This window comes from Corvus moneduloides, chromosome 6 (assembly GCF_009650955.1).
Source record: "Corvus moneduloides isolate bCorMon1 chromosome 6, bCorMon1.pri, whole genome shotgun sequence".
Classification (NCBI taxonomy): domain Eukaryota; kingdom Metazoa; phylum Chordata; class Aves; order Passeriformes; family Corvidae; genus Corvus; species Corvus moneduloides.
The window spans coordinates 47,002,393-47,016,088 of record NC_045481.1 but is presented as its reverse complement, the minus strand read 5'-3'; the positions used below and the strand labels follow the sequence as shown (position 1 = coordinate 47,016,088).

At 42.0% G+C, this 13,696-nt stretch overlaps 1 protein-coding gene across 16 annotated transcripts in view; it reads right to left on the bottom strand.

The window, feature by feature from the left end:
* BRSK2 (BR serine/threonine kinase 2) overlaps window positions 1-13,696 on the bottom strand; it is a 310,896-nt gene that overhangs the window by 70,728 nt on the left and 226,472 nt on the right. For all 16 annotated transcript variants that reach the window (XM_032111641.1, XM_032111643.1, XM_032111644.1 and 13 more), the window contains exons 5-7: window positions 12,791-12,907; window positions 2,614-2,647; window positions 1,646-1,714 (exon numbers count right to left, since the gene is read on the bottom strand). In XM_032111641.1, the coding sequence (XP_031967532.1) occupies window positions 1,646-1,714; window positions 2,614-2,647; window positions 12,791-12,907 (220 nt within the window). The remainder of the gene's footprint in view (window positions 1-1,645; window positions 1,715-2,613; window positions 2,648-12,790; window positions 12,908-13,696) is intronic.

The window sequence follows — 13,696 nt, the reverse complement described above, 5'->3', positions numbered from 1 at the left end:
GTGGCATTTCCTGAAGGTGACAACTACACCTCTTTTATTACTACCACCTGCTATTATATCTTGAGAATTTTTGCAGGGTTTGTCCTGACATAATTAACTGGCAAGCTCTGCACTCTCCATCAATAATAGACTTATTTCAATCATTTTTTAGGCTCGTGTGTATGTAGGAACAGATGAAGATGCAGCAACAGACACCAAGTCTTGACAGAGAATCCCCCTAAAAATGAAAAGCCTGCTCCTACAAATCCCAACCATCTTGACACATTCTCTCTTCTGTTCTTACAAATTTAAGAAGTTATATTAAGAGCTCATTATACAGTTCTATTTTATCAGCTATGAAAGTAACTGATAACAGTAAGAGATGACCAGGTGCTATCTAGTGTGACAGTTAAAATTCTTCTCATGCAACATCAAGATAAAAAAATTAAAACATCAAAAATGTCAGTGAATTGTAACGACTAAAAAGAAAAAAGGAGTAAGATTGGTTAAGGGGAATTAAAGCATCATACTGAGATTACTTCAAGGTATTTTGATTTGAGCCATTAAAAAAGAATCAGCATATCTTTTGATACAAAAATCCTCTAAAATTTTAAAGTATTTTAAACAAAAATAATATGCAGAATCTATGTCTTATTTTACACTGTACAAGTGCTTTTTTCAAAATAATACATTTAAGTGAAGCAATTAGGTTTACTGATAAATGTACAAGAATATAAAAATTTTACTTCAGGCTTGTTACTTTTAGAATTATAGATGATCAGCTGAACTATTACAGATATAAAGCAATTAACATGCACATAAAACCTATATTCACACAGAGTATTTTATCTGCATGTGGTCTATGCTTATAGTAACATACACTATGTTTTCCTATATCATACTATGGAAATTGATAGCAAATGCCAAGCCTATCTGCCTTCAGCTGGACACCCAGTTGTATGTTTAGGAGTGCTATAATAGCACAGTGTTTCAGAATAAATTCTATGGAGAATTGAAACTCTGATCAAAAGAAGGGTAAGTTACAAGATACCAAATTTTGAACACTAGAAGTATTACTGAGCCAGATGGAAACTAATTTAAACTTTGTACTACTGGCTCAGTTTTATATTCCCATGTGTACCAAATGAAAATGTAGCTCACTGCTTCCATGAAACAAAGATGACGTTCTCAAGTCTTCTCTTGAAAAAATACTGCAGTTAATGTATGCATGTACTTGCTGAAGCACATATATACACATATAGCAGAAAAAAATGAACGCATCCCAAACCCAGCCATATTTTGATCCCGTGAAGGACAACTTGTTTGAACCTCTCTGTATCCTGAAGTTGTAACGCTACACATCCTTTCCTGATGTGGTGCAACATCACAACACAGCAAAGAGCATTTATGGAGATAAGTTTTTGATGCCTGTCTGTGCTCTCCTGTGCAGGGCAGCAGTGTTTCAAAGAAGCAGTGAAATATTCCTCATGCTTTTCCTTTGGGGCTGGTGTAGAACTAAGAGTAAAGGAAGCCACTAAGAGATACAAAAATAGAGGACTAAAAAAACCCCATCCGTTCATGATGTCAATAGAATTGCCATTAAATACAGCAGCACTTTCAGATTTTTCTTTTCTTTTTAAAGGCTAGTCCAAGGAAGATGACTCACCACTAGCAACGCAAACAAAATGACTCCACAGCTCCAGACGTCTGCTTTCCTTCCATCATATTTTTCTCCCTGAGCAGCAATGACACAGAGGTTCAAAAGACCAATCGCTAGTAAATGAATTAATTATCCTTGAAGAATGAGAGAGGGGAGAATGGGAAACCCCACGTTTCAATTCAGCTACCTGCTTCCCACGGTGGCCTTCCCAGCTAAGAGGAGGCCACTACACAGTCCGCTAATGGAATTTTTGTGAACATCGGTTTACAGTCTTATCTGGGATCTGTGAGAAAAGGCTCAGAAGTGGGAGCAGGGCAGGAATGGTTGACAATTCACAGATTATCAGATCTGGCATTTAAACAGAGTCAGAGGTGCACTAAGGACATCAAGAAGGTGTGTTTCCCTGCCCTGGTTCTTCAGGGAGCTTGTCACCAGCCACGTTCTTTGCAAACTCATAGCATTGTCTGGACAGCCTCTCCTGCTGTGTGCTTCCTACTTGACTTTACATTAGAGACATGCTTTGGAAGAGGGCAGTCTTGGGCACTGAAATCTTGGATACTTATTTGCAGAGGACAAAGGGAGAGGAGAGGGGAAGAATATTGTTTAGTGGAAACCAATATCACTGACAGTCAACTCCAGCTCTTCTACTGAGATGACAGCTACATCAGTGACAGAAAGGCTGAGGGGAGTGCATCCCTTGGGTCAAAAGATCAAATTAAGCCAGGCTCCTGTATTCTGTCTGATCACATGATACGAAGGGTACTGTGAGAATAACACACAATTATTTCCCTCATACCATCAATGTGGCTTGATTCAGGGCTGAGCCAAACAAACAAAACTCTGTTTAGGTTCCTTGTGTCCTTTCCTTTCCCTCTGCCTTGGGCAGATTTCTTGTACAGAGGGTTTATCTGAGTACTTGCAATGAGTGACACTTCAAAAAAATTATTTATATACACTAGTATTAACCAACTTACCCGGATGACTTCAGGACAAGCATAATGTGGTGATCTGAAAGACAAAATACAGTAAAAATGAGCACGTAACAGCCTGGTATTTATGGTTATGTGCATTTCCATTTTGTTTAGCAGAGTGATGATAGACTTGCTTATACAGAATACAAGTGTGCAAACCAGCACATTTTTCCTTACCTCAACAAGAACACATTTCTAACAAGCTCAGAAAATGTTCAAGAACTAGCATAATTTAAAACTCTATGGCCCTGCTGTGAGCTTCTTCAGAGCGAGCAATGGAGAGAAGACCAGGCATATTCTGTGAGTATAGAATTCCAGCTCTCTAATCCCATCCTTTAACTTGGCCTTGTATCTAATTAAAAGGAAGGCCCACACTGCAAAGCCTTTTACAGGAAAAAAGACAGATGCATCCCTAAACCATGTCTGGTATCTCTTCTGCTAAGATGACTCTCATTTACGCCACTGGTCACAAAAGCTGCCAATACATGATTTCAACATGCCTTTTTTTTTCTTAGAAAACCTAAAAAGGATGGACAGTAGCACTACTACCTGGCGAGTTAATATATTCTTTTCACATCCCTCTACCCATGTATCTCTTGTTTGATTCCTGGCTGAGAAGAGTTAATTACTTCAACTTGCCAGGTAATAATTTTAATTCCTAAAGATTATAGCCATGGCTATTTATTTTATAGCCTTCATTAAAGTAACTTGACAAGTAAAAGAGATGCAAACTGTCTGAAACCCATGTGCAAATCATGCTATTGTTTATATTGACACCTCCCAGCAGCCCCTGAGCCTGTCTTCATTTGTGCATGTGTTTCTTGTGACAAATGCAATCATGGCTGGGCAATACCTGTCTCACAAAGTAATGAGCAAACCAGAAGCACAGTGAGGTTAGCTTTGTGCTAGCACGCTATATTAATGCCTAGTGAGACAGCCCATTAATTGAATTTCCATACACACTACACTTATCTTATGGCAAAATATCATCCCATGGGCATGGAATGCCCTAACTTGGTGTCACAGCTTTTGGCAGAGCATGACAATAAACTCAGGGTACACTTGGGAGTGCAGTTACCTTATCAGCAAAACCTACATGAGGAGAGAGAAATGCAGCTGATCCCTCACAAATTTTAGGAAAGGTGGAATTCAGCAGCTTAGTCCAATATTTAATACGTCAACTGTGGACCCATTTAAGAGATGGAGTATTCACAGGTATTCTGACCAATCTATCTGCTCAGTAGTCTATTAGTTTAGACAACATTTTAAAAGCCTTGGTTCAAGAGTCAAAACAGGTAACAAAAGCCAGAGCCTCCCTCAGAGAGCCGGCTAGAGTTGGTCACTGGAAGACCAGAAAGAATTAGTTTTGTATCTAGTGGGTAGGACAGACTACCCAGGCTCTCTGTGTAGCTCCATCACTGACAGCCATGGAAACGTGTACAAAGTTACTTAACATTTTAAAAAACTGCAGCTGGCCCTGGTTTGAAAAAGATGACCAGAACCTCACCATGAGTCTACTCTTCTAACTAAATCAAGAGCAATGCCACCGCAGCCTTCACACCTCACAACAGAGAAAATGAGGCCAGAGTGAGACACTGAATTGCTTAATGTTATGTACATGTTCCTAAACTTCCAAAATATATTGTTTCCTGTGATTTTGCCTCTTTACAGCAAACCAAGAGCTGCACTACACCTACTCTTTTTAAAACCCCAAAGTCTAAACCACAGTCACAACACTGGACTAACACATGATTTTGCAAGCTTTTAGAAGACAAATTATCCTTGAGAAAATGCTTGACTAGTGATGTTGTCTTTTTCTCATATCCAACAGTGGTGTAGAATGTACAGGCCATCCCTAAGGCACACAAAAATCACAAGGAACAGCACCACAACTGGGGCTGCAGCCCAGGCCTGACAAGTACAACTCTCACTAGTGCTGGACTGCTTACATGGAACATTGAAGGAAGGCAGTGTGGGAACTGTAGGGAACATAGTAATACAACTGGCACTTAGCATGTTTGAGTTTCTCACTCTTGCATGTATTTTAGCTTCTGCAAGGTACAGCTGCCTTTCCATGAGAGTCATGAACACACCCAGTACATTAAATGGCTTCTACACATGATGCCTGTGGCTGACCTTGAAACTTTAGCCAGACCTCTCAAATCCCGCATAGTATCCTGTGCAGTTCAGCAATACCTTTCAGTACAATCCTTTTTGGATGGCTATGGCACTAGGGTGCAGTGGAAGAGTTAGTATCTCAATTTGCAGTGTTCCTGAATTTTTATTTGTATATTTTAACTCCAACAAGGATTTCAGAACTCTTAATTGTGGGTGCTGCGCAGTGCAACCACCTTGAAAGCTTCCTGTGCTAACATCCTTGAAAAGACAAATGTAAGCATTGTGAAGAACTCAAGATAGGTACATATGTATTTACATGTCCCACTAACAAATGCCCTTAAAGCACTTACGTTCCTGAGGTCTGCTGAACTGCGGTGGAATGTGCCATATATCTTAAAAGGCACCACCGAAATTCTGCAGAAGTCTAGGAGACTGGGTGGAGAAAATGCTATAATAAATCCTTTGAACAAGTTGGATTGATTCAATCATTCAACAGCTGCATTGCAACTGCCCAGAGAGCACAAGTTTCTGGCACTGCCATTCTGAATTCTTGCCAGCATACACTAGTTAGATATCTGCAGCATTATCTTGGCTAACAGCTCTAAAAGGGATCCTCCAGTCAGCCAGAATCCATAAAAAACTCATTTCCATGCTACCAATCACAGAGCAACTTCAACTGCTGTAAAGACAAAACTCAAATTTAATCAAAAATCTATTTATCTTTCTACAGAGTCATGAATATTTCTTTGGCTCTTATCACTAATTATTCAATATAGATGTGTCAAGAGCAACATTCCCTGTCTCTTCCCCTAGGCCACCTCCTCATCATTCTGCTACATCTCTGTGCAGCAAAAGCCCCAGTCTGCCCTTGATAACAAATAAATATATCGTACAGCAAGATCAAGAAACAGTTGCTGCCTGCAAGTACTGCTGCAAAAAAAGCAGCGATGTTGGCAGTGTTTATTTCCAGGGTGATGTGGATTTTCCAAGGCTAGCCTGCCTGGGGCAGGAAGGGCTCTTGAATGGTTATTCACAGCTGTGACTCTAGGACACAATAATCTTAAGGATCTTAGGGGACCTTAGAGCATTTATGTGGCATTTAACCCAGAGGAAATAAGAGAGCAACGGTGAAATCCAGGACAGCTCTGGACAGTTAAGCCAGTCATTCAGAAAGAAATGTATATATCCTTGATGTATCTTTTCTGAATTTCATCTGAGAAACTAGAATAGTTCTTGATCTGTGCACATCAAGATATTGTGCAGCTGCAGTAGATCTGAGACAACCAGGGTCACATCTTCAGTGCAGATGTGATGTGCCTGAGAGTTACAGGTGTTTTTATGTAGGTAAGAGAGACATGCACCATGCACACACAAATCCATTGGGCACATATGGTTTATCTGGGAACACACAGTAACTGCTCTGCCAGAGAAGTGGTTTGTTGATCAAGAAGGGCAGGAAAAGCTTTGTGATCCTACTTCACAGTGTGACAAAACATGTGTTATACCGCCTGATGGGTTCCCAAGTCCCAGTAAAGATGAGTGTCCATGCCTCAGTCCTTTGGTCTCATGCCTTAAGATGGTACTATTTGGGGAGGAAGAAGAGCTTCTCTGAGTCCCATTTTTTAGGCCTCACAGACAGAGACAGAGTTTCTGCAGAGAGGAAGGAACAAGAAGTCTCCTTTCCACTGTTTTTCTTGTGCATGAAGTTACCTTGACATAGGATGTTGTACAGCTGCAGAGAAATCCTCACAGATCTGGCTGGTTTTGCTGTTGCTCGATCCTAGAGCCCTTCTTTCCCCTCTCTTAATCACTCTCTCCAAGCTGGCTTTCAGATGCAGGCGTTACTCACTAAAGCAAAAGGCTGCCTCTGCTTTCCCCCACATGCTGGGTAGCAAAGGGCTGAGATGAAGGGGAAGACCAGAGGAGTAGCAAAATAGATAAAGGGAATTCAGGAGAAGGACACTGGCATTCCGAGTAGAGAAAGTGACAGCCACAGATCACAGAGAAAAGATGGGGAGAGACTAACCAAAGGTGCCAGCAGCAGTAGGTAGTTAAGGCTGCAGTGAAGGCAGGAGCTGTAGGTAAGGCTGTAATTAAGGTAGTAGGTGTAGTTCAGGTTGAGTGCTATATTGCCATTAAAGCTTCAACTCAGTTATTTACCTTTGGATGAGGAAACTCAGCATCTAGCCCTCAGCCATCTTACAGCTGTTTACTCCTCAAGAGCAATTACATTTTTGGGGAATCTGCAAATCAGTTCATTAATTATCAGTTCATATTTTTAAATCTTGGAACCTTTAAGAGATCATAACTTTAAAAATTAACCAGACCTTTGTATTAAAAGGGCACAAAGATCGCCAAATTAAGTATCCAAAAGTTAAGAACTGGCAAAAAAAAAGGTTGAAAATGTTATACTGTTCTCTTCAGGTACGTCAGGTGGATGTGTTGTTGTGCCCAATGCCTCTTTTCTACTTGTGACTGCATTGGGAAGTCTGTAGCAACGTGAGGGAACTTTAATGTCAATATGGACAAGCTTGCATGCACGCAGCTGACCGACATATGGGAGACTCAAACTCTCTGTCCCCGCCAGAAAATTCTTCTGGGGAAAAAAATGAACAGGTGCCTTACACCGAGATGCTCACAGATACTTATGAGTTGCATGTTCCCCAGTTTTCAGAATCACAGTGCTACACATCCAAAGCTTGATTTGCAGCATTTTTAAGCATGTGGAGCAGCAGCTGCCGTTGGTAGGCACCGTGCTCTCCAAGTAAAGGACTGTTATCAAGCACCAAGTATCCTGATGTATTGGGACCCAGAGCATCCAACTGTACACCCAAAGACAATTTTGAGTTTCATTTTGCAGAATTCTGTGTCCTCATATAAATGGAGATAACCAGATCAATGTGGCAAACATAATATGAAAACAGCATAATTAATATTTGCAATCCTAAGACACAGTGATGAAATCCTACCTAGCATTCATAGCAAGGCTTGAATGCAGTGAGCAGAAGTTATAAATGGATCCATAAAATGAATAATGAGGAAAACCCAAACATTAAATAGCTGTTTACTCACAAAAATACGCCATCCAATCATCAAATGAGGCAAAGATTTGTTGAAAAAAACCTGTACAAGCTTGTACTTAATGGGCATATTCTAATGTGCACAGGCTAAGTAAATGTTACACTGCCAATCCAAAGAAAAGCACATCTTAAGTTCTCAGGGGTTGATTTTGCAGAATCTGAGCTCTTTTAACATACCTTGTGATGTATTATAGGTGATGCTGGTACCAATGTTTATTAATAAGGTTGTCTGGTATTTCCCTTTATAATCCTCATTTTAAGTTCTTTGTAACTTACTATCAATCTAACAACAATTTTCCTTGCTTTTTGTCTGTCTCAGACTGGTTTCATATATTTGTGTGCATGCATGCTGTGTATGGGCTGAAACAGTTCCACTATCTACTTTAAACTAAATGTTTTTTCATATAAAGAAGAGAAAGAAAAAATTCTAGTATCCTCCACTGCAAAGGGAAAACCTGAGTATTTATTTGCATTCTCTAGAAACTATGTTAGAAAAATACACCATTTCACTAGAAAACTGCAGTTTGCATTTACTAGCAGAAACTCTCTAGAGCATGAGGATCAAAATCCTACATTCATTGGTACCACTCCACAGAGTAATTTTTTTATGTGAAACTATGAGGTGCTGTGGATGGGGTCACCACATGATACCAAACTTTAAAACCAGCTAAGTGCAACACGAATGAAGTATATCTAGGACTGACAGCAACTGACTCAGACAACCAGGTATAGGAAACTAGAGCTGGAACCTAGTAAAAAAGAGGGAAAGAATCTGGGATTTGGGGGCCAAATATGGAGCAGAAATGAATGGGAGAAGTCAGCAAGATTATAGTACAAATCAGGAAGGAGACGGGAATGGAGTGCTGCAAATGGAAGCTCTTGATAAGATGGGGTAAAAAGTACTAATTCTGGCATTTCCAAATTTAAGAGTTTAAATTTGCAACCCTAACAATAACTGGATGTAGGACACTTGCATATGTTTTAGACATATGTACACGTTAATTATAAAGGGGAAAAGTATGTGCAGCATCATGTCATGTAACTAAAATCAGAAATGGTGCTTGGACACTGAGGTGTATCTGCCCTCTGAATTATCTGCTCACCACAGGTCTGCTGATACACGAATGACTTGCTACGATGGAGAACTAAAGCAGAGAAGGGCAATGCATCTCGTCCTAGACCACCGTGAATGCCTTCAGCAGAGACAGAAATCAAGCTCAGATAACCTGCGTCTCAGACCTGAGGTTTAGCCAAAAGGCAGTCACTCTTCTTGCCTAGTGACAATTCAGGATGGATTGGACAACATCTCCCATTCTGAAACACTGCAAGGCAGCACGCCAGGAAGAATCACTGCAAAAGAGACGGGGAGCGTCTCTGCGTGCCACTGCCTGGATGGGTAAAGAGGAAGAAGAGCTGAAGAGATCTAAAATAATAGAAATAGCAGCCTATCACATCTTTCTCTTTCTTCTTTGTCTGCTGCTGGCTGACAGACCCTCCCTGCTTCCGAAGGAATGAAGAGACTCACTGTGTTATCTGGCATTTCAAGGACCATCTCTCTGTAAGCCTGCCTTGCTGTGCAATTTCTGCCATAAGCAGAATTAGTCCTGCAGAGTCTACACACAGCTCCTCTTCCCCTCAAGGGTCTAAATATACTAAAAAACTACAGCTTATTCCTCTGTGCTGTGCATATGCAGGATTTGCACAATACACATTTCTATAATGGAGATTTGTTACAATCAAGGCCCAACGCGCAGTCTGTCAGTGGCAAATTATGCCAGTGAAACAGCAAGTCCATCCTTACCTCCTTCTCCTACACAAACACATGTGGATTGAACTTTTATTGTTTCCTCCAGGTAGTCTGTCAGTGCTGCAGAAAACCATGCAGACCTAAGGAGTAACTCCCAGAAAACACTGAGATATGCAATTACATCATACCTCAGGCTACATGAGGCTACTCTTCATGAGGTCAGTCAAGGCTCTGTGGTAACCTAAAGACTACCCAAACTTTGCACTAAACTTAGCAGTTCACTTGTGATAGCAAAGAATTTTTGACTGCAGTCTCCCCGCTTTGCTGAACTGACAAAGTTAGCTGTACCACACGGCTCAACCCCATCTGAGCCTCCCACTCTGACTGACAGAAATACCTGGAGACTCCTTGCTCATGACTGTCAATGGGAATGTTACAGTTTCATCTCATTATCAGCGTTCACAGTACAGATAAAGCCATTCTCGAAATTAACTTATGGGTGCATGGAGGAGCATCTCATTAAAGCTCAGTATCTCAGCCATGATTCACTCTGTTTTGTTCCTTTTCATGCTGGCTTTACCTACCCAACTACATGGGTAGGTAGAACTGTTGCCTCGAAAAGCTCTGAGGCTGGTTACTGTGTGTGCTCCAAGGGAAAGGGAGTCATAACTAGATTACCTTTCTCTGTGAAGAGTGTGGCGTATTGTTACATATTCCTGCCTCCCTTCCTCCCTTCACCCCCCAAACCAGAGAGATCACAAGACACCAGTATCAGCCATGCTGGGCTGCATGCCAGGAGAATTAATGAAGTGGTGTAATAGCTCACATGGAGGCCTAGTGATTGGCAACACACTTAAAATGAATCTGCAAGGTAGGAGATCATAGCGTTGCCGCTGTGTTCTGTTTATTACAAGCACATCTCTTCCGTTCCATTGATTTCTTTATTAGTGGATTTTAAGGCCACAATGTGGGGGCCGGATCTGCTTGAAGAATGGAGGTTTGAATTCCAGCACAGCTTATGGGAAGGAAGCCTCCCTTTGAGACTCCAGATCTGGATGATAGAGCTGGGTGCTAACAAGAACAGGAACCCTACCGAGAGGCTCTCGAGGAGTTTGAAAAATCCTACAGGGCAATTGAAGCTGGGTTGGTTTTTATACTTCCTCTTTTTTTTCTCATGGAAGGAAGGGGAACAATTTTATTCCCCTTGCTTTGTGCCAGCTGCAGAGAGGACTGCATTTCCTGATCTAGAGGGGAAATATGAAAGCAGCTCCAAGCAACAGATGTGCAAAATCACAGAATAGTTTGGGTTGGAAGGGACCTTTAGAACTTAACTAGTCCAATGCCCTTGCAATGAGCAGGGATATATTCAACTAGATCAAGTTTCTAAGAGCCCCATCCAATCAGACCTAGAATGTTTCCAGGGATGGGGAATCTACCACCTCTCTGAGAAACATGTTCAGTGCTTTACCACCCTCAGTGTAAAAAACTTCCTCCTTGTATCTAATCCACATTCACCCTTTTTTAGTTTAAAACATTATCTCTTGCCCTACCACAACAGGTCCTGCTAAAAAGTCTGTCCTCATCTTTTTTACAGTCCCCCTTCCAGTACTGAAAGTTTGCAATAAGGTCTCCTGGAGCCTTTTCTCTCCAGACTGAATAACCCCAACTCTATCAGTCTGTCCTCATGGGGAAGATGTTACAGCCCTCCAACCATCCTCATGGCCTCCTCTGGGCCCACTATAACAGGTTCATATCCTTCTTATGCTATGGACCCCTCAAAGCTGGATGCAGTGCAGGTCTCACCAGAGCAGAGCAGAGCAGAGCAGAGCAGAAGGGCAGCATCCCCTCCATCTCCCTGCTGGCCATGCTGCTTTGGATGCAGCCCAGGACACATTTGGCTTTCTGGGCTGCAAGTGCACATTGCTGGCTCATGTCCAGCCTTTCCTCCACCAGTACCCCCAAGCCCTTCTCAGCAGCACTGCTCCGAATCCTTTCATCCCTCAGCCTGTATTGATTATACTGAGTGTCTCCCTACACAAGTACAGGACCTTGTAGCTGACCTTGGCATCACAGCTTCTTGCTTTTCATCTGTGCTGCTAAGAGCTTAGATCTTGACTTGACACGGACAGGAGAGAAGCAGTGGGTCCCAGTTTACTCATCAACCAGCATTCTATCATATCATGAACTTCAAATACTTTTGCTATCCATTATTTATGACTTGGAAAGCAGAGCCATACAGCCTAGGAGTGAGAGGCAGTGGCTGGGCTTTAGAGGGAACCCCGATGGCTCCATGTCTGCCCTGAACTGCCTTGGCCCAGAGAAGAGACCCAAAAAACATGAACTGTAACAAGCTGAGGCAGGGCCTGGGCTGAAGTCATCAGAATCACACAACCAAAGGCCAAGAAGAGTCAGTCTGCATGGGAGGAAGTGGAAATCTGCTGGTACTGTCTGGTTTCTGTGCTTGCCATTAGAACAAATTCAGACACAGCTAAAAGCTGGTGTAGTGGTGCCAGGCTGCAGCAGCTTGATGCAGCTGCTGCCCTTGCTACAGCTCAGTGCCACAGCCCCTGCACAGTCACCACAGCACTGGGAATTGGGGAGCATGGTCCAGTGGTGCCCCAAGGCAACTGAATTCCCATGGAAATGTCTTTAGACTGCCCCTGCAATATTCGTCCAGGCAGGCTCCTTTGTACCTGCATTTATGCCCTGCCTGTCATTGCAAAGGACCCTGCTTCCTCCCTGTCACTCCTGCATGGGAGCTGACAGAAGCAGTGCAGAGCATGAACACCAACAGCTGCATGCAAGCAGACAGCCTAAAGAGGACATGCAAATTCCATTTAAGAACCCCTAGATACATTTATTTTCACACCCCCTAATATTTTTTCAAAGCCTCTTCTTAAAACAGTCAACACTGCTGCTTTCAGTTCCCAAAAATTATATGGTCAGTGAATACAAACATACCAGTATATGCAGATGAATCCAAACCTGAAAGCCTTGACTTTTATATCTGTATGTGACACCTACAGTGGTCTGCTTTTCACTGTAAAGCACTTAACCCCCTTCCTTTTAGCTTTCTTCTACACTATGTGCATCATGTAAACTTATTGTCTTGCTGGGAAACACCAGTGTTTCCCACCAGCGTAGGTCTCCAGGTCTTCAATGAAACCCTTACTATAGACAACTTCTGTGTCTGGAATCTGTCCTTCATTTTTGTAATATGCTTTGAGACACTCACCCACAACTGGTTTCTAACAAGCTGTCCCCAACCTGCAGCGATGCCATCCCGAAGTCTGCTATCCGGATGTTGTTCTTTTCATCCAGCAGTAGGTTTTCTGGTTTTAAGTCCCTGTGGCTATAAAGAGAGGGTCAAAATGTGAGTTAAATTATCCACAACAGCTTCCCACTACAAACCTTGTTCTTTATCCAGAACAGCATTCAACCTGTTTTACTTTAATTAATTTAATTCGCTTTCCTGTCCCAGGCAGGAGAACACACATATCCAAGATCCAATCCTTGCAGTATTCTAGACCATATCCCAGATGCCCACTCCTGATGAATACAAGGCCTGCAGTGTCCTGACAGGAAAGGAACATCTTCAACTTCCAGTGATACCAACACAAAATGAGGGAAATAGCAGGAGGAGAATTTCAGCTTGGATTCAGGGCTGATATACTCTATCACATGACAGCTCCTTGAGGTAGGAGGCAACACCATCAATACGTTCTGTCAACAACAGGAAACAAAATGAGTGATATCCAGAGAAAAAACATTCTTGATGTAAATGCTACTGCAAAAAGCTCCTATTAGGACTTCTTTACATAGGCAGAAGGCTTTGAAATAATTTTGGGTAATTAGCTCTGATGGAGAAATCCCTTCAGCTCAGCAGTGCTTTTAACTGAGGGTGTCAGCAGTAGGAAGGAGAGAGAGGATTCCCTCCTTTGCATTAAAGTTTGATTCTCTTATTATTTGTCAACATGGGAAGAGCCAGGCAGCCACAATCTTCATGGTGGCAACTCCTGCTCCAAATCATATATTGACAAATCTATTAATTTCCACTGTTCACCACCAACACCACTGTGCACCCATGTCTGCTTTTAAGTACTTAGGTGCTTTTGTACAACTATAATATTCACTTGATTTT